Source organism: Camelus dromedarius, chromosome 27 (assembly GCF_036321535.1).
Source record: "Camelus dromedarius isolate mCamDro1 chromosome 27, mCamDro1.pat, whole genome shotgun sequence".
NCBI lineage: Eukaryota > Metazoa > Chordata > Mammalia > Artiodactyla > Camelidae > Camelus > Camelus dromedarius.
The window spans coordinates 12,328,365-12,349,426 of NC_087462.1; the positions used below are offsets into that span (position 1 = coordinate 12,328,365).

A 21,062-nucleotide genomic window follows, 5' to 3' on the forward strand; every position below is an offset into this window, starting at 1 on the left:
GACGGCCATGGGCTGAGACGTAAACCACAGGATGAGGAGGGTTGAAGTTCGGAGTGGAAGGGAAGGAGGAAGATAGGGAAATGTGGATATCAAAGGAAGCAAGGTTCTTCTTAGTAAGAATACACCTATTTCCTACCCACACACAGATAGCTAAGTAGATATTCAGAGTAAGGAAAGCTAAAAACTTCTAAGAGTTGTAACTGAGAAAATACACATCAATTTAAAAAAAGCCACCTCCTGCAGTCTGGGTGTATTTATTGCTTTGGGCCTCCTAATCAGATCAGACTTTGGCATATGTAAAGACCATGGAGAGTGCCCAGCTAGTCCGCTGGGTCCCAGACTGGCCTAGGAATGGGGACAAGTTCAAAAGCTAGCGACAAAGATGGGTTTTCCTGCCCCTACCTTAAAGAAGACTTTGTGTGTGTCAAAGAATTGCATGTTTTGAAACCTCCCAGGTGATTCTGATGAAGGTGGTCCTCAAAATAAATTTTGAGACTTCCATCTCACTCTCTTCATTTGGAGGATCAGGCTAAGCCGAATGACTTACCTAAGGTCAGCTGCCAAGAGGAAGTGCTGGGGCTGGAACTCAGCTCCTGTGACTTGCACAGCCTGAATCTTTCCTGCAGTGGACAAACGGGGGATCCAGTCTCTCCCAATCTGTTGGGGGTACGTCACCAGGATCTAGTGCAATGCCTTATTGCTTATTAAACCCAATCTCTAAATAGATGCTCAGCTTTGTATCTTAAGTGTATCAGGTACCAGGATTCGGATGTACGAATATCAGTGAGATCTCTGGCACCTCAGTGTCATCATCAGAGCCATTCTGGTGTGTCTTTTAAATCTCTTTTCTTTCTTGGATAAAAGCTTTTCTCTCCGGGAACCAGATGTCACATGGAGAAAGGATATGTCTAAACTCCATGTTCTTGCTGCTGATGGAAAAACTCAGAGACAATTTCTTTTCAAGGTCAAATTGCTGACCTTCCTGTCTGTTTTCCCCTGTAGGAGAGTATGTTGTTATGACCACTCATTTCCACCTGAAGAGAAAGATTGGCTACTTTGTTATTCAAACATACCTGCCCTGCATAATGACGGTAATTCTCTCCCAAGTTTCCTTCTGGCTCAACAGAGAGTCTGTACCAGCAAGGACCGTCTTTGGTAAGTGCCAGTCAGGACATGCATGCAAGGGTCTGGAGGGCTGTGACATTGCAAGCAGAATGAAAAAAATAATTATACCTTAACATCTGGACTTAGTCCAATGGATAGGTTCAAGGAGTTACTAATCTCATTACGACATAATTATAAAAACAAAAATCTTTCTTCAAATAGTAAGCTGTTTTAGTGCATGTTAATAGATAGGATTAAAGAACATTTGCCTTGATATTTTAGGAGAGAAATGGAATGAAGCAAGCTTAAAATGCATCATGATAGATTAAAGCACACACAGAAATATCAATATTTAAATTATACATTTAGAATGCATAATCATTTGTCAGTGTATGGTTTTTTTTTTTTGACAATTGAGAAGATACCAGCAGAATTACTTCCTGACATATATGAAAGCAGGGCTTTTCCTTATGTAGAAAAACTCATCCATGACCATCATACTGGTACCAGGGTATCTCATTTTACCGAATGTGTGCACTTCTGAAGAGTTACAAATTTTTTTTCCTATTAAAATCCTCTAAATGCCCTAGATACTTTAAGTCAATCTAATGGAAATTTGTTTAAAGGGGACTAACCTTTTGCTACTAGGAAACCTCACCCCCTAATTTATTATTTTACAAGTTTATATTTCATATAAAGAGGTCTTTCCTGCCTGTATTGTAGTACACTGACTTAACTGTACTCTTCAGACTGATGAAAACCAAACACTTACTGCATCATTCATTCATTCATTCAGTCAGTCAGTCGCTGACTTTTTCTTTGAAATCTACTGTGAGGTCCTACTATGTGCCAGGCATGGGATGTGGCATAAACCTCTCCCCTCACGAAGATTATACTCTGGAGCTTCAGATTTGAATCACAATAAAATCATGCGGAACATTTATTAAGGGCGTTTGTATCAGGCTCTGTTGAAGGAAGTAACCCTGTATCATCTTATATAATATTAAAAAGGCCTCTGTACTGTTAGTATCCCTGTGTTTAGACAAGAAAGCTAAGGAACAAGAGACTGGGTAACCTTCCCGAGGGCAGAAGCTATTAGGTGAAGGAGTCTGGAGTAAGACTCAGCCTCTCAGCTCTGGATCTGTGGGTTCAATGACGACCATGTACCCCTGTCCACCCTGCGGCCACGGCAAAGCATGGAAGGGGGTGACTGCGAGCAGCGTCATCCATTTGTTAATAACGACCACATATTTAATTGGTGAAACGTACAATTATCAAGGGTCATTCCGAAAACATCTTACTAGGCTCGTGCTGTCCTTAAAACTCTTTACTACAAAACAAAAGCCTTAAGACCCTTGCAATCTAAACTGAGGGTTATTATTCATGGGCAGAGACCCCTCTGGCATCACCTTTCAACAATATGCAAAGTATGAAAGATCAGTTATCTCAGAGGAAAGCAATTCTGCTGCCAGTGCTCAGAAACAAGTCTTTTCTTCTGAACTTCATTAGCAAGGCGCTTCTGGGTTGCAAACCACCAAATCTTTGCCATGACATTAGCCGAAGAACACGGCTCAATCAAGAAGGGTTCCAGCTGCAGAGCAAGAGAGCACTTCCTTCCAGACTTTTTGTTTTCCTTCCTCACAGTTTGTAAATATTAACCAGTGCTTATGGCACCTATTAGAACTGAAGATTCAATTCTTATCAGATGTTCACTTCTTCACGTATGTGTAGTTTGAGCCCTTTATTCACTAGAAATTTTTAAGAATTAAGAACATAGAAGAAGGGAGCAGGGTATAGCTCAGTGGTAGAGCACGTGCTTAGCATGCACAAGGTCCTGGGTTCAATCCCCAGTGCCTCCATTAAAAAAAATAATAATAAAATAAATAAACAAATAAACCTAATTGCCTCCCTCCAAAATACAAAGTTGAAAAAAAATTTAAAAAGAAAACAGAAGATGTTTACTTTATGCTTTATATTTTATTTTTGTAGAATGAGCCCAGACCTACAGTGAAAATGATTTTTTTAAACGCTCACTTTTCACTATGCTATACACCAGAAATTAATACAACATTGTAAATCGACTATACTTCAATAAAAATAAATAAATATGTGCTGACTTTCCCTTCTCTGTCCCCAACAAATCCTATCTTTCCTTTTTGGATATTCTCCAGGTCACTTTGGAATGTTTTAGAAGTCAAAAACCTTGCTCTTAGCATTTCCGACAATCTTCTGTCTCAGCCGACTCATGCCCTTTTGGAGAACATAACTACCTATCTGTAAACTCAACTGCAGGAAGTAGTTCCCTGTATCAAGTTATATATTTCTAATGTTTTAAGTTCAATAAAATCACAAATACAACGTTCCAAGACCTTTAGCCTCTTAACATTTATTTAGTACACATTTCTATTCTTTTCAGTCCGCATTCAGCACACTTCTCTGAGCTGTTAGGGATGCCTGAGAAGGTCATGGGGATTTAAAGAAAAAAATACCAAAAGGGGAAAAAAAAAAAAAAAAACCCAAAGTTGTACCTTATAACAGTTTATTAAATGGCATCTGAAATGCAACAGAGCTGAAGCCATCTTAGGTCTTAAACGTCATCTTCTTGACCTTCTGGGCTCTCTCTCGTTTAGAGGCAGTGTGGTCATGCGATTTTGCTCCTGGAAAGACCCAAGTTTTGGGTTCATTCTTCATTTTTCTAAGTTTCAGCTGCCCATAAACTGAGAGTCCAATTAAAATAAAATAGTGCCATTTAAAAGATGAGGTGAGAAAATACAATAAAATATGTAATTGCCAGAGTCAGTACTTGGAATTCAATAGATTCTTAACACATTTTGGGGTTTTTTCCCTTTCCTTATGGCAGGAATTGTAAGATCTCACACACACACACACACACACACACACACACACACACAAACACGACACACCTCTCTCTTTATGCTATTCTTCACTGTTTTTAATTTATGAATGCCCTTTGTTTAAGAATACCCATTCCCAAATTACTTTTAACAGCTAGCAGCTGCCTACATAAACCAAAATTTGGGTAAAAAAAAATGAAACTCACTTTAGCAAGGATTTATCAAAAAGGATTAAAGCTGTCCATAATAAGTTATTAACTATGCCTTTAGTATCGGGCTAAGTGCTGAATGCTTTATTACATTGTTTTATTTAATATTCACAATAGCCCTCTGAGTTAGGCTTATTAAAATTAACTTACAAGGAAATAATTACAAAAAATTCAGAAGCTCAGAATTGTGAGGCAATTTTCCCAAAGTCACTCAGCAGTTTAGAAAGCTGGGATTTGAAACTGGGTTGCTCTGGTCTCCAAATGCTGACAGTTAATTATCTTGCTCTTTGCTCAAGTTATCACTGAAATGTAAATTTGGGGGCTATTTTCCAGCCAATATTTCCTAAACCATAGGTAACACGGATAATGCCCCAGGACTTTCTGTAACACCTCCAAAGTTCAGAGTCAGTCTATTCCCTACCACGGTGACCATGTATCAAAAATATGATTTAATACAAGTCTCAGTGTTTCTTCCTAATTCTATCACTTCCTAATGTAGTTACAAAGATCATCTACCTTGAGCTTCATGGAAAACTAGGGAATATTGGATGGTTTAAAGCAGCTTAGCAAAGTTAGCCACCTACCAGCTGTGTGGTCTGCTGATTCTCTAAAAATTAATCAAAAAGGGGGCATCATAGATCTAGTTCTAGACACATGGGATGACAAAATCTTCTCCAGCTATAATTTGCTTATCATCTTTAAAATGCATTTCACTTACTATATTTAATCCTCAAATAATCTCGTGAATGACGGTGCAGAAATTTTCCTCCCTTAGAATTTCAGCCACGACATAGACAGTCAAGAGAATGAATGTTAAATCACCACTTTTACGGATACGGAGACTGAAGTCCCTGGAAGTTAACTTGCTTACTTGAGAGCTAATAAGTAAGGAGGGACTAGTCATTGGAAGTAGTTACGATTTTTTCTACGCTAGGCAACCTGAGCCCCTCTCACTGGGTTTCTGTGAATTGTTTTCCATGTATTTTCAAATGGCTTCAAAGGAACTTAAAATATTCTAAATGGTATATTAGGTTGATAATATTAATTTGTTAAATAAACATCAGTGGATATATCATTCACAAACCAACTCAATTATTACACCAACCAATTATTTAAATAAAGGAAAAGCAACTGACTTGAAAATTGCTTTGAATATAATCAGGTGATTTTAATCAGTAGGGATAGATTCGCAGAATAGAGAAGATGATGCAGCATTAACAGAAAGAGAAAGATTGCAAACATTTGAATCAGATAAATACGTTCAGATTTGGTTTTGCCACTTCTTAGCTAACTGACCTCAAGCAAGTCACATGCAACTTATTTCAGGAATTTCTTATGAAAGAGTAGCTATTTCAAGAATCAGGAACAAATTGTACAAAAGCCAAAGAGCTAATAATGTAACAAAATATTACTCAAAGATAATTTAATTATCTATCGTGATCAGTTATCAAGAAGTTATTGGTTTTGTGGTTTATACATTCCAAGTACACAGGTAGAATATTAAACAGAGCCGAGGATCCAGAGATTACGTGTGGATCAAGGACAGTGAAGATCTCTGCTTTATATTTTAGAGAGTTGGGGACAGTGAAGGAATATTATTTCCTTTCTTATCCAGGACACTATGCTCAAGATGCCTATTTAAAAGAGTTTACTATCTGATTAACAGCTTCTCAATAGCAGGGCAGTTTTTCCCCTCCAAAAGCTCCCCCTCAATCCTGCCATGAACTGCAAACTATAGTGGGGTTAAATTAAAACTCATCCATCCCAGACCAAAATGGAATGAACTGGAAAATACACTCTGTCCATGATACTGCTGGTTTCCCTTTGTACAAGTAGGCTGGCCTCCCTGATAACGCTACAAATTCACTTTCTTTCTTTACAGGAGTAACAACTGTGCTCACCATGACAACTCTGAGTATCAGCGCCAGGAACTCCCTCCCGAAGGTGGCTTATGCCACGGCTATGGACTGGTTTATCGCAGTGTGCTATGCCTTTGTATTCTCAGCTCTGATCGAGTTTGCCACAGTAAACTATTTCACCAAGAGAGGTTATGCGTGGGATGGCAAAAGTGTGGTTCCAGAAAAGGTAAATGCTTTACCATCCCTGTGATACATCACTAGTATGTCTTTTTAAACCTATAGGATGGAATGTTTGGACTTGGGGGGGATGGATGAAGAATGCAGAGAGGTTAAAGAGTTTGCTTTTTTCTTGCGTCATGCATGATTAAGTGCTATGAGAATTTCATTACTGCTAATGAGAGAGATCCTTTCAGTGGACAGATGTGCAGAGCAGAGGGAAGGAGATGAAGGAGAAACACAAAGGTAAACTTTTCTACTCAAATATGCTTTCCTGTGGTCTCCATTGATGTGTGAACAGTTTTACCAAACCTTACAGTAGGAGCAATTACACCATTATAATTTTTATAGCTTGAAAATCATAGTCTTCGGGTTGTTTTCTGAGCCTAATAAATTTGGTCATACATGTTATTACGTTAGTGCCTCAACTGAACTGAATTTTCAAAATGCATGACCTCTAGTTTTCACTAAAGACTGGGACACATACTGTCTTTTTCCAGTTTGCTTTAAGGATTAAAATGCACAGAAATCATAGGAAAATTCCTCATCTTAGTTTAGAGTGGATTTTAAAGCACAGTTGGGGAGGATATTTCTATGTCTGAAGTTTGAAGGGAAAATATGTCAAAATACAAGTGAGCCTTGGACGATGGGAAGAAGGGCAAAGTCAGAGAGATCTAGAAGACAGCTAGACGTAATCTAAGAAGAATCACTCTACAGCAAACACAGAATACTAGTCTCTTGAGATGGTCCCTGAAAACACAGTTCTGTGGTCAAATACACCTGAATAATTCTGCATACTGTATCACAGAGTCACGGTATATTAAAAAGTCTGAGAAGGTCTATAGTAAAGAACCCCATTTAGTGATTATTTTCCCCTCACAGCTTCACAAATATACTAGAAAAGAGGATCCTTGGTGGTGAAAACATCTACCACATTTAGTAGAACCTAAAATGTTACTGGTTATAAGATATACCAGTAGCGGGGAGGGTACGGCTCAGTGGTAGAGTGCACGCTTAGCATGCACGAGGTCCTGAGTTCAATCCCCAGTGCCTCCATTAAAAAAAATAAGTAAGTAAATAAATAAACCTAGTTACCCCCACCACCAAAAAAGATGTACCACTAATACATGCATAAGTAAGAAAGAAAATATGCTGCCAAGTAAAAGCCCTGAGATTGACCTTTCAGACACAGAGGAATCAGTGGACCACCCCAGTGATCTCCCGCACAAGTGAAAACAAAGATGGTTCTGTACAGGAGGCCCTATTACAGCTAACATGGATGAGAACCAGGTCCTAAAAATTCACCTTGCCTTGAAATATCCTTGCACACCATAGAAAATCTCTGAATTTTCAAACCAAGGATATTGGCTCAGGTTCAGTAGAGAGAAGAGAAGAGACAAAGGGACTGCATTTACCAGCTGGAGAGAGGGATGAGGGAGCGAAGATAGAGTTTTTGTCCAATATTTACCTTTGCCATTGATGGCCCTCCATTTGTTCTAGAACAGAAAAGGCAGCCTCAAAGGAGAGAGCTCACCAGACCTGAAGATGAGTGAGCATAAGGCATGACCAATTGTAAGACAGAGCCCAAAGTCATAGATACGGACGCTTTAAAAGTGCACATCTTAGGGGGAGGGTATAGCTCAGTGGTAGAGCGCGTGCTTAGCATGCATGAGGTCTGGGGTTCAATCCTCAGTACCTCCATTAAAATAAATAAATAGACCTAATTACCTCCCAACAACAACAAAAAAGATCTGAGACAAAAGTGCACATCTTAGAATCCCTGAAATACTCAACTAAAGGTCTTCAGGACGAATGATACACAAATATCGGGGATATACAAATGCAAAATGAAATGCAAATATTGATGAAAGTTGCTTTTCTAGCTTCCTCCTTTGCATGCTGCAAGAGGCCAGTGTCTTTCTGATTGTGGCTCAGCAGTATCAGTTGTTAGTGACTTGTCAGGGGAACTGAATTTGGTCTGGAAAGCGCAGAATTTGGGCTGAGGCATGGGTGAGCTCATAGTTTAGTTCTCTCTTTCTGACCTGCTATTCGTCTTTCAAGTGTTCTGTCTCAGATAAAATATTTTAATCTCGATCTACAGCTCATGTTATTCAGTGCACATGTATAAATAAAGGTAAAGGTCTAGCTATATATACATTTATTTATATAACACATTTATACCTATACCTGCCAGCCTAATGAGAAAGAGAATATTTTCTGCATTTTATCTATGTCTCTGTAAAAACCTTCCCCAGGGCTCTGCCAGTTTGATTTGCTTATTACAGGGGATGTGATCACAGTGTGATCCAGGTCTCACTTCATCATTCAGAGAGGATAAAAAAATTGTCCTTTTTCTGTGACCAGGTTAGTGTTTTCAGGAGAGTTAAGATTTCAGTCTCTAACATCGTATAGCTTGAAAATAAAAAGAAGATTCTCATACGTCGTCACATTATCAAGTGAGTGTACAGTAGCCTTCTCAAGATTCACCCCCACATGGTTAAATCCTGAAATACCAGCTTCTTAAAGAATACAGGTAGTTCAACATTTTCACAAGTGAAAAAAGCTATTATTATTTCCCGAGAAACCAGCCAGATATTTCTAAATAGCTTTTCAACATGATGTTGAAAAAAAAAACCCCAAAACAAACAAAAAAACAAATCAAAAAATAACAACTTGAGAAATTTTAGGATTGGGGTATTATGATAGTTGGCAGTGGGAAAGATGAAATCTACCAATAATATAAACTCTTCTCCAAGATTTTTTCCTTTTGCAGATTATTCATTTCAGTTCATTAAACAAGGTATCTGTCACTCAACAAATTTTGGTTAGATCAGAATCCTCTTCAACATCAGAGTGCACATATATTTTATCTAAAGGACATACACGCTTTTCAATGTATCCTTTAATATATTAAAACTCTTATTTTCTAGGCAATAGACATAATACCACTTTAATCTGGCTGTTTATATTGAAATGAGTCATATCAAGTTTTGACTTGTAGTCATTTGGACTATATTCAGAGGGAATCACTTTACCCACTTCAACTTTATACAGATAATTATAGCATTTGTCACTCCCCATAAGGCTTAAACAAATCTACCTTCATTAAAAATGGGCATCAATGTGGAGTTAGTGGCCTTCCTTTTAATGACCTAATCCTAGAAAAAAAAATCTGGGTTTTTTTCCTTTTTTCCTTTATTTTTTGGTCGCAATCAATGTATGCTTAAGGATTTGGAGAGGAAAAAAGGTAGTGGAGAGGTCATGAAGTTGGTTAATAAGGAAATTAACCTCTTAAAATCCCTGTCTATAGCACCTTGTGAAAAACATCAGCTCTTCTGGAAGTAATATTTTATTCTGATTTGATAATAAAAATACAATAAAAATACAAATTATTCAGAGTATGCCGAGTCTGGCTGGCCAGGTTTAGCTGCTCATCAGTATTCTCTGTGTAGCTTTTTCACAGCGTCCATGATCAGGCTCCCATCCCTAGGAATTCTGATTCAAAGTGTGAGATTGTGCCCAAGACATTCGCACTTTAACAGTTTTTAACTGGTGAGTTAGTGTGCATGAAAGAGTGAGACTCACACTGTTAGACCAGTGCTGTCCAGCAGGAATGTCAGTGAGCCACAAATGTGAGCCGTATATATAATTAAAATTTTTCTAGTAGCCTTATTTAGAAAGTGCAAGCCAGTGAAATTAAGTTTAATAATGCACTTTAGTCAATACATTAAAAACATTATCTTTACATATAAACAATGCTAAACATTATTTAGGAGATACGTTATACTTTTTTTTCATACTATGTCTTCAAAATCCTAGGTGTACTTTATACTTCCAGCACATCTCAAATTAGGCTAGCCCCATTGCGAGTGCTCAGTAGTCATAAGTTACTAGTGGTAACTATGTCAGACCATGTACCTCTAAAAAACGACCCACTTCATTTTTCAGAAATGTCTGTACCTTTACGAAATGCTGGCGTTGTCAACTACTACACAGGTCACATTGGTGAGCGGCTAACATGGAGCAGGAGTTCAGGATATCCTGACTAACCCTGCCTTGTCATTTGTCTACTGGAAACATGGGGAGAGGCAGCGAATAATAATTGGCTCAGTAATGTATCACTGCAAAACAAACCACCCAAAAACTTAGTGACCTGAAATAACAACCAAGCATTTGGGGCTGGGAAAAAAACCTGGTGGCATTTCTATTAGTCTGACCTGGGCTCACTCACATCGCTGCAGTAAACTGGAGGCTCCAACAGGGTGGGAAGATCACGAGGGTCTCTCTCACAGGTTTGGGTCCTGATGCCGGCTGGACTGCTCGCTGCATATGGCCCCTGTCCCTCTGTGGTCTCGTCCAGGCTCCCCCCATGTGGCAGGGGCATGCTTCCAGAGGGTAAAGGCCGAGGCTGCAAAGCCTTTTGTGGGGAAATACACTCCACCTCTTGATGGGAAATCCCGGAAGATACCTGTCTGCATTTTCCCTAGCTTTACTGAGATAATAATTGGCATGTAACATTGCGTAAGCTTGAGGTGTACAATGTGATTGATATGATACATTTATAGATTGTGAATTCATTACCACCAGAGTATTAACTATCATCTCTATCCCATCACATAGTTACCATTTCTTTTTTCTGATGAGAACATTTAAGATCTCATCTCAGCAACATTCAGGTGTATGATTCAGTATTATTATCTATAATCACCATGGATTAGCAGACATTAGGTCCTGTCTAAAACGTCCATTTAGACATTTGGTCCATGCTGGAGGTCCTTGATATCTGGTCCTGTCCAAAACCACTTGGCATGGACCAAATACCTGCTTATGGACAAATGGGACAGGACTAAATTTCAAGGACCTTTGACATGGACCAAATATCTTATGGATGTTTTTGAAAGGACCAAATGTCCTGCAAGATCATCGTGCTGTTACATTAGAGCAAACTTGTCAATCTTACAACTAGATGTTTGTGTCTGCGTTTTTCATTTATCCCCAAAATGCAGTCATAAATACATCCCTCAGATTTTACATAAAGCACATGTTTGAGTTCCAAAGTAAAGGCCACTCTGCTCAGCAACTTATGAATTTGCTTCCCACAATTTACTAAACGAAATATTTTTACTCTTTCCTTCTACAGCCAAAGAAAGTGAAGGATCCCCTCATTAAGAAAAACAACACTTACGCTCCGACAGCAACCAGCTACACTCCTAACTTGGCCAGGGGTGACCCCGGCTTAGCCACCATTGCTAAAAGTGCAACCATAGAACCGAAAGAAGTCAAGCCGGAAACAAAACCACCAGAACCGAAGAAAACCTTTAACAGTGTCAGCAAAATTGATCGACTGTCAAGGATAGCCTTCCCGCTCCTATTCGGAATCTTTAACTTGGTCTACTGGGCTACGTATTTAAACAGAGAGCCTCAGCTAAAAGCCCCCAGCCCACATCAGTAGGTTCTGTCACTCACATCCCGTTGTTGGGTCCTCTGCACTGGGAATTGCCTTCTGTTCTCAACACGGTAATTCCCATCTGCTTTATTGCCTCTGTCTTGAAGAATTTGAAGGTTTCCTTATTTCCATAATTCATATAAGAACAACAGACCCCTGTCTGGCAGCCCAAGAGCAGACCATACAGCTGAGAGACAGGATTCTGAGAGAGGGAGCAAGAGAGCAAAATCGTGGCAGAAGGAGACAGAAGGAAAGAGAGATGAAAAGGAGGGGGAAGGAGATCCAAAGATAGGAGAAAAAGTAAAAGAAAAATCAAACTTAACTCTGTAACTCCAGGTCATTTGTAGATATATATTTCCAAATATTCTAGAAAAAAAAAGATACTGTATATGTCAAAAATATTTTTATGTGAAGGTGTTTAAAAGAATAAATTATAATGTTTAAGGAAGAAAAATTTTTAAAAAGTCTATGTCTTTATTGCACAAATGACAATGTGCTTCTTACGTATTTGTTTTTTTTAAACTGATGTATAGCTTTAACATTTTGTTTCCAAAGCTAAAAATCCCCATTCTTTCTCCTTAAAAAAGAAATGCCTAATGCATTATTTTGTTGTTAAATGCTATTTTAAAATTGATGGAAATTGCATAGGCTAAGGTGCAATTCCTCGCCGTAGAGCACATTTAATCCAGTGGAGATAAATGCCTTTAAACAGGCTACGTTGCTACCATCCACACTTTTACCACTAGACTCGATGAGGAATCATTTTAACAGAAATATACACTCAATAAAACCAAAAAAAAAAAATTTAAAGATTTATTTTCCACCCTGTCTATATCCAGATAGCACATGGGTCCAATAATCACTGATTTTCATTATGAAGATGTTTTTAGAGGGGCAAAAATATTTTGCAAGCTCTAGAATTGTTGAATGTATCATTTTATATAACAGTACATTAAAAGCTTTAGATTGAAATTTATGACTAGTAAATAAATATAGAATATATAAATTATATATGTAAATATCCAGCATGAGATTGTACATTTTTTACTTTTTTTAAGGCTGTGTTCTTAAAATATTGTGTGGGACTCACCGCTCTTAGCTGTTAGAATGTTGTTAAATGCTACGGAAATACATTTAGAGCCTGCCTTTAAGACCAGAACAGCCTGAAGGAGCCAGATGGGACTTAAAACATATGGGGATAAAGTACACTTATGTAGGAACAGCTTGCAATTTCAAACTGTTGTCCAGTGTACAGTAGTAAATCGGTTGCAACCTGCTCAAGTCATGCCATGTCTCCCTATTTTAGGCTCTTGTAATATAGAAAGAAAATGGAAAAACATTAGTGGGAGCTAGAAAATCACCTGTATATTTACTGCTATCTTTGCTGATACCAACTATTTCAATAAGTGTTGTACCATATGTAGCATTAAATATAAAAATACGTGAAAGAATGTACAGGAAATAGCTTTTATTGAGTAATATTATTACTTTTCGTTTATACTGTAGCAATATATTTGTAGGCATACTATGTAAGGGCTTTAATGACAAGAGGTCAATTAACACTCCCTATGAAGATTCTAGTCTGTTTCATTACTTCCCAGATGTTTTAGAGATAAATATTTATGCGGAAGGTATTTTTGAAGTCTCCTTTTGTCTGGTAAGAGTTTCAGAGATCTTTAAAGTTAGCATCCAGAATCCATGAGTTATGGTCTAACCACATTTAGAATACCATGACATAAGCCTGTTATCACAATTACCAAATAAGACATTTGGGATCCATACCCATGTTTTGAGCAATGTTTTTCTCAAAGAGCTGCTACCCAATGACATAGGAAAATACAGTTTGTGTTTTCCTAAACAAACTCTGGTTTTCTTTTTAAATGTGCTTTATTGTTTGATTCGGTCCTGCCTAAGTTCACTGAGCTAAGCCAGCAAAGGCTGAACCAAGGATATCTCATCCTATGGTCTCATGTGTAGATAATCATGTATAGAAAATAAAGTAAAATATGGCTCTAACTTCTGTGTTGCTGTTTATCCCGTTATTTTTCGGCGTTAACCTAATGTGCTTATTAAGAGCATTTTATCTTCCAAACTCCTCGTGGCCCACATTTGGTCTGTATTTTGCTCATTAGATGTGAATATTTCTTCTTAGTCTGCTTTCTGCTATGCAATGACTGCATTTCTATCATTCCTTAGTTTGTTAGTACATGTGGACAGAATTCTATTGTATAAATTGATTGCACAACTTATCAAAGACAAATTACTCTACGTAGCTTTTCTACAGTGCTTTGCTAAACCATGTAACCCTAGTTAAGTCTTCCTTGAAAATAAAGATCCACTCCTATAGGGGACAGTTCCTGTTAACTCCCAGGAAAAATTTTTAAAAGATGACATTGAATGTTTATTGCACCTTAGTGCAGTGAAGTGGCAATAAAACCCAACATGAATTGAGGTTGTTCATGGCAGATGCATGTACTGCTTTACAGAGTTTAGCAGAAGCTCTTAATTTTATGTCATACTGTATTCTATTATAATAATAAAGCTAACATTATTCAATAACAAAATGGAATGCTTGACTCTCTTTTCTATCAATAGTATGATCTTAAACTATGATTTTTTTAATTAATCACTTTCAAAGGAAGGAATTGCTAAACACCTGGTATCTGGCGTTACCAAGAGCACTTCAACTCAAAATTTGGAATACATAAAAAGAGCAGAGTCAAAGTGCTGATATGATGGTAGTTTGTTCATATCTATTGTTAATGTAATAAATCTGTTTTCTGATCTACTCCTCGGAGATTGGTTTAATGGTTTTGCAGAAGGAGTCTGAGCATTGTGATTTTAAAAGCTCCCCTGGAGCTATCACATTCCTTCATGTTTCTATAATCACAGAGTTAACGTACAAAATACTTGTCATCATTTGAAAGACAATGGAAAACTCATTTCAATGATGGACCTAAAACTGTACTTGATTCCTACAGGCAAGACCATGTGAGGCAAAATCTTTCTACGTCAGCTGGTGGCCAGGTGAAAACAAAGTAAATTGTGTTTGTACAAATAAAACCTGCATCTTCTTAAAAAAAAATGATTCGGGACTTAGCAAAATTAATACTTTTAAAATCCTCCAACCAAATGACTTAGTCTGTCCATGTAAACTAGCTGAACCATCACATTCATTGATTTCTTGGCTCTCATGACAATGAATGTAGTGGATGGTGATTATTTTGGCTATCAAACTACATCCATGCCAAGGCTCACTGTAACAATTATCTAAGAAATCAGAATAAGAATGGACTTGGCATTATGACTGACCATCTGTTTGAATTTAATTATACCTGTTCGTTAAGACCTTCTGTTAAGAGTTTTCTAACATTATCCAGCTCTTGTGACCAACAAGAACAGTCATTGGACTTGATTACATGATAGCCACAATTTAGGCAGATAGATTAACTCTGCATGTGAATTTAATTTAATTTAATTTTCCTAACATTTGCTGAGTCTCCCTCTACCTGTGTTAAAAACTGTGGTAGATAATAAGGACGTAGAGATAAATATTTCATGGCCTTTTTCTTTAAGAAATCAAAGTTCTAGTGGGGGAGGGAGACAGAATCAGGCACAAATAATAATAAAAATATTATGACAAAAGTAGAGGACACTATGAGACACGTAACAGGGGTACCCAGCCCCTCTTCATATGATGAGATAATTGAACCTGTAAGAACTAATACTGTCTAAAATGAAGCTGGAAATATAAGGGGAACTGAAGTGGTGTTGGGATTTAATGCCAGCTGATGAGTTGTTAACCATTTAACCACTGACAACAGTTGAGATGTCTTGGAACCCTTCAGCTACCATGGTAGGCACTGAGATTACAGAGATGAAGATCACAGTATGCGCTTGGAAAGCTCACAATTACAAAGAGAACCCAAGCGAACCTAAAGTTACAACACTTTAATAAAGACCTACAACTCCCAATAAATGCACAAGGCATGGGGAAGTGATATGTGGGATGTGGTGTGAGTGAGGTTTTCAGAGGAAAGTGTCTGCTAAGCTAGGTTTTGAAAGATGGTTCAATATTTATCAGGCACTTTAGTGCTGGGGAGACTGCTGGTGATAAGGGACACAGCTTTCAACCAAAGATAGTAACACATTAATACTTAACTCAGAGAGTCACAAAGTCTACTGCCAGGGAACTAACACATAAATGTAAAGTAGACCAAATATGACACTGTGAACGAAAAATACTGCAAGCCATATCAGTAAACAAAGAATGCTGAAGCCATCAAGTCATCAGCGGCTGCCACCAGCCCCCAGTGAAGACAAGACTGCAGCCTGGCCTCTGCATCCAGTCACAATGGGGCACTCTGAGGGAACTCAGAATAAGAAAGGACAGGATACTGGCCCTAGGTAGCTAGGTGCTTGTCAAAGGAATGAATTCAATGAGCCCAAATGTTTGCTTCCTCCCATACATAGAAAAGAGCTAAATTCTTGAACTTGAGATGTCTGGTCTTTTCAGTTAACAAGTAATCTTTTAATGCTCCAACTACCTGGTCTTTGTTGTCAAACTCCTCTATGTCCTAGCTCCTCCCCTACCTCTCTGGAGCAGTCCCTCAGGGCGACCTGAGAGGCTGTCATCCAGGCTCGAGTCCTCCCACTAAATAAAACATAACTCTCAACTTTTAGGCTGTGCATTTATTTCCGTCAACAACACTAAGGGAGTCACTGGGGACTGTGGAAAACAGCACACGCCCAGTCTCCATGCCTCAGCTCCAGCTATGTGGTGTCAGGGGCGGGGAAGGGGTCGCACATTGCTACATATTCCAATATTACCACATACACACACAAAAAACTTGAGTTTCTTTGTAACTCCAATTTTGAAACTACTTTTTTTCTCACATGTAATGTTTCTGCCAGTTGAATCTGGCTAATTCAAGTGATTAATGAGTTCCGATTTTCAGAATGTCTGTACAAATCCACACATCCATTTGGTCATCATTAACTGAGCAGCTATCCTAATGTCTGGGGTTAAGATTATTTCACAGAGAAAAGGCAGGTTATCCTTCCCTGTATTAGTCAGCAAACAGCAAAACTCTTTCAGAATGCTGATCTACTACATTTTCAAAAGTCACATTATCTTCCAATAAAACATTTATAGTCTAGACACATCAAAGTATCCACAGGATTGTAAAATATTAAGATTCTTTTCATTTTGGGTTGGTAATTTACCCGTGTTTCTCTAGAACATGTAGCGTATGTCACTACGTAAAAGTTGATGTCCTCATTAACAGTCCATCCAAATATACTTTATGCATCTTACCTTCTTTGATCTCACCGTAGAGTTGTTATAAATGAAGAAATTCATGTAATTCCGTTGATTTGCTTAACATACTGTAAGTGATTTTGCCAGATTAAAAAAATAATTTGTACTTCATTATAAAGATGATACTTTCAAAACTCATCTTAAAAAAATTACACTAGATCTTCTTGACGAATGGTCTATGTTTTGTTTGAAAAATTAGTAAGATAAAGCATTAGAAACAACGTGAAAAAATAACGGTCCTTTCAAGTCGAAAGGAAAGGTCAACCTACATAAGCTACAGATTGGGGGTGGCCCAGTGCAAGACACTTTGGTGTCCTTTGTAGCGGAAAGAGCGTGGCTACTGGAGTCAGGTCTCACTTTAAATATTGGCTTGGCCCATTGCTCAGCTCCTTCGGAGCCTCGTTTATGCACAAAACAGGAACAATAGTAATTTATGCGGACACTTCTAGAGTGGCAGAGTAAGGACTGAGCAGTTCCACTCTCCAAAAATAATGATAAAACTTGACAGGTTTTCAAAAGCAATAATTTCAAGAGTCAAGAAATCAACAACCAAGTAAGGAGTATTTATTTAAAAAAAAAAAAAACTACTGAAACTTTGGCAAGAATGTTTCTATGTACGTTTGAACCTGCGATTGCACTCATCACCCTCTTCAGCTCCATTTCTGCAATAATGTCCAACGAAGGACAAGCTGTGTGAACAATTATCTTCACCACTTGGGGGGGAGGGGGTTCTTACTTATACTGGAGCAAAGCGTGCAAAAGTTCTATACCCATGAATGCTATCGGAAATAATAGCAATCTTGTAGACACACAACTAGGAAGGCCAGTGCTGAAGGTAGACAGCAGTTAACAATCCTTGTCAGAGTGCACAGAATCCTGATAGAAGAGTCGGGGTGGAAATTTAATAGAAAGACAAGGAAAACCAGCCATCTACAGCAGGCTGGTTTCAAAGCAGTAAAATAAGCCTGTTTAAAGGATGGGAAAAACTATGTTCAAATAATAAAAGTATTATAACAGTGATATATTAAATACAGAATCTCAAGAAAGAGATAGCCATCATTTTTTTTTTTTTTAAAGTAAATCTAAAGAGAAAATCTGGACTTGGAAATAAGAATAATTGAAAAGATTAAGTTACTAGAGGAGCCCAAAAGCAGATGTGAGATTTGGTTTTATTAAATAAAGTGCATGTTGTGTCAACATTACCTACAGCCTATGTGTATCAACTCATTAGTTCTATTTTGGAAACTAAAGTAACAATACTTGTGGGTGAGGAAGGAGGGGAAGACTGGGGGTTGAAACAATAAAGTATGGCTTTACTAGGGAAAGGATACACACTGTACTGTCAACAACAAGGAATTTAAAGTTTTATTAAAAGAAATCTCAGAGATTTTGTCTCATTCAGTATAAAACCAGGAACTATGATAAATTCTCCCCACAAATGAAAAATGAGTAGGAGTTCAATGAGGAAATAAAATTCAGTAAGCCTGTTGAAACAGGTTTTTTTTTCCCTTTCATAATAAAACTCAAATATTTTTGAAAATTAAATTGCTTTGTCCTTTAAAGAGGAAACGCAATCTCAGACATCATAAATGAGACTGTACTCTCCCCTCCACGTTGTAGCACAGCTATTTGTAGGCTGAGCAGAAACATCTCCTCCTGCTGTTGGTGGCTATCTTCCCTTTGCCCACTTGCTCTAGGTGAAGTGAGGCGAAAGGGGCAGGGCACAGCCACTGAAGGAATGACACAGCAACTGAGGATGGGACCCGCTGGTTAGAGCCAAGAAGGCGGAAGATTCGACCTCCAGCAGACCTTGAGCCTCATGGCACACCCACAGGTGCTGTGACAGTTCCCAGGCTGACCATAAAAGGTCAAAAAGTGGGCGAGGGGGGCGTTTCCTGGGAATCCTTGCCCCTTCCCCAACGTAGTTGGAATAATCCTCCTACTCATTAGCATATGAAATTACCAAGCCCATAAAACCTAACAACTCCGCACCTCGTGGTCGCGCTCTCTCTCTCACCTTCTGAGACGGCCAGCACTCTGTCTATGGAGTGTGTATCTACTATTTAAACTTCAAATACCCCTACAGCTCTCAGTCTCTCTCCCTCTCACCTTTCTGAGATGGCCCGGCCCACATTCTGTCTACGGAGTGTGTAGCTCTCTAAATAAACTTGCTTTCACTTTACCACGCCTTGCTCTTGAATACTTTCCTGTGCAAGGGAAGAACCTACTCTCCCACAACATAGTTTCCGACTGAAATGAGAGCAGGGAAAAACCAGTGGATATGATCATTGTTATGCACTTTAATAATCTTGAAAGATGAAGTATAGTTTATGCTCAGAATAATCCAGTTTTAGAGCTTGGCACATGATAATGAGACATTGCCTAGATGTTTATGACACGGAAGTTGAAGTTTATGACACATTGTTGAATGCAATTTGGATTTCTGGCATCACGATTACCTCAAGGTGAGGGATGCAACAAAGTCTCTTCAAAACACTGTGGAGCACTTCTCTTTAACAAAGTTATTCAGCTGTTAAAAGGTAAGTATTTTAAACAGTTTTTGTTTTTTGTTAATATCGGTGAAACTCTTGGTACCCAGCAGTCCTGTTTCTGCATAGACTACCCCTGGGACTTGATGAATTAACATGTGGAAACGGAATCCACGTATTTGGAAGTCAGTTATCCACATAAATTGAGTTTTTTTTTTTCCGCTCGTGGCAACTACAAAAAAAAGAAGGAAACAGAAATACCTAAACTGTTCTTAAATTCAAGCCTTAGGTGGTACTCATTAAAGAAGTATTCTCAGGGACATTTGCAATTCAAAAACTTTTTCTTGAGTAAAAGACTATTCAAAGGTCAGATTAAAGTAATATGCAGCCCAAAGAAAAGGAACCTTTTCTCCCACCAAAATTTTGGCTAATGCCCCTTTGAAAAGTTAAATTTTGATGTTCAATCATATTGGTGTATTCTGCGGATCCTAAACTAAACCTTCCATAGGAAAATAAACCATTGCATAACAGGGATAATAATGACTAATTTATAGCTCCCAATAATGTGTTGCTTTCTTATTTATTATAGGGATTACACTGTATCATTTTCATATATTATTTTATTTAATTCTTATATCCCTGTGAAGTTGTGATGACAATCCCATTTTACAGATGAGAAAACTGAGGTTTAAAAAGAATAATAAGCTAACTCACTGTTGTAGAGCTATAAAATGCCCAACCAGGATTAGAAACAGGATTGGAACTAGGTCACTTTTCATGAACCTAAATGGGCTTAAAAGGTTATCTAAGTCAATTCCTTTACTTTATAAATAAAAAGTAATGAAAGCTTTCGTGGATAAGCTCCCAGCTAAAGGTGGATTCAACATTATAGCTAATATTTTTTGAATGTCAATGAAAAAAAGAAAAAGGAAAAAAAAAAAAGCTTATTTCTCCAAATGGGAAAAATAGTTGGAAAAACCCAACAATGAGAGTATTGGGCCTACCAACGAAATACCATTTTCCTGGGACAATGATTTAAACAGTCTATCTTCTGCTTGGGTATGCTTTAATATATGAGTTTTATTCATTTCCTGTTGATTGTCTGATGCCAAGGGGCAGGTGTAGGTGGTGGGGAGGGGAATGGAAATGTAGAAAACGGTACATACAGGTTGGAATTTATTCTGAACTTAGATATGTAAAGAAAGGCTGTCAACAGTACATTAGAAAGGGCCCGTTGAGGAGGCGGGACCAAGATGATGGAGAAGAAAGACCCTAAGCTCACCTCTCCCCAGGAACACATCAAATCTACAACTATACATGGAACAACTTTCTCTGAGAACAAGCAGAACAGATCCTCCACAATGAAGGGTACAAGAAGCAAACATAGACAGTCTGGCAGGAAGAAGAGAGAAGCAGTCTGGTCTAGACCTGCAACCTGGCAAGTGCCCCAGGCTAAGGCGTCCTGCCCAAGGGGCCATAGATTCAATTCCCATATGGGGTACCTCAGCCCTGGGGTCTGGCACTGGGAAGATGAGTGCCCTTGGCGGGTTTGAAAACCAGTGGG

At 38.2% G+C, this 21,062-nt stretch overlaps 1 protein-coding gene across 2 annotated transcripts in view; it reads left to right on the plus strand.

The window, feature by feature from the left end:
- Positions 1 to 11,995, plus strand: part of GABRA1 (gamma-aminobutyric acid type A receptor subunit alpha1) — a 54,374-nt gene extending 42,379 nt beyond the window's left edge. For both annotated transcript variants that reach the window (XM_031437742.2, XM_031437741.2), the window contains exons 8-10: positions 1,003 to 1,155; positions 6,051 to 6,253; positions 11,384 to 11,995. In XM_031437742.2, the coding sequence (XP_031293602.1) occupies positions 1,003 to 1,155; positions 6,051 to 6,253; positions 11,384 to 11,695 (668 nt within the window). In that variant the 3' untranslated portion in view covers positions 11,696 to 11,995. The remainder of the gene's footprint in view (positions 1 to 1,002; positions 1,156 to 6,050; positions 6,254 to 11,383) is intronic.
- The last annotated feature ends 9,067 nt before the right edge of the window (positions 11,996 to 21,062 follow it).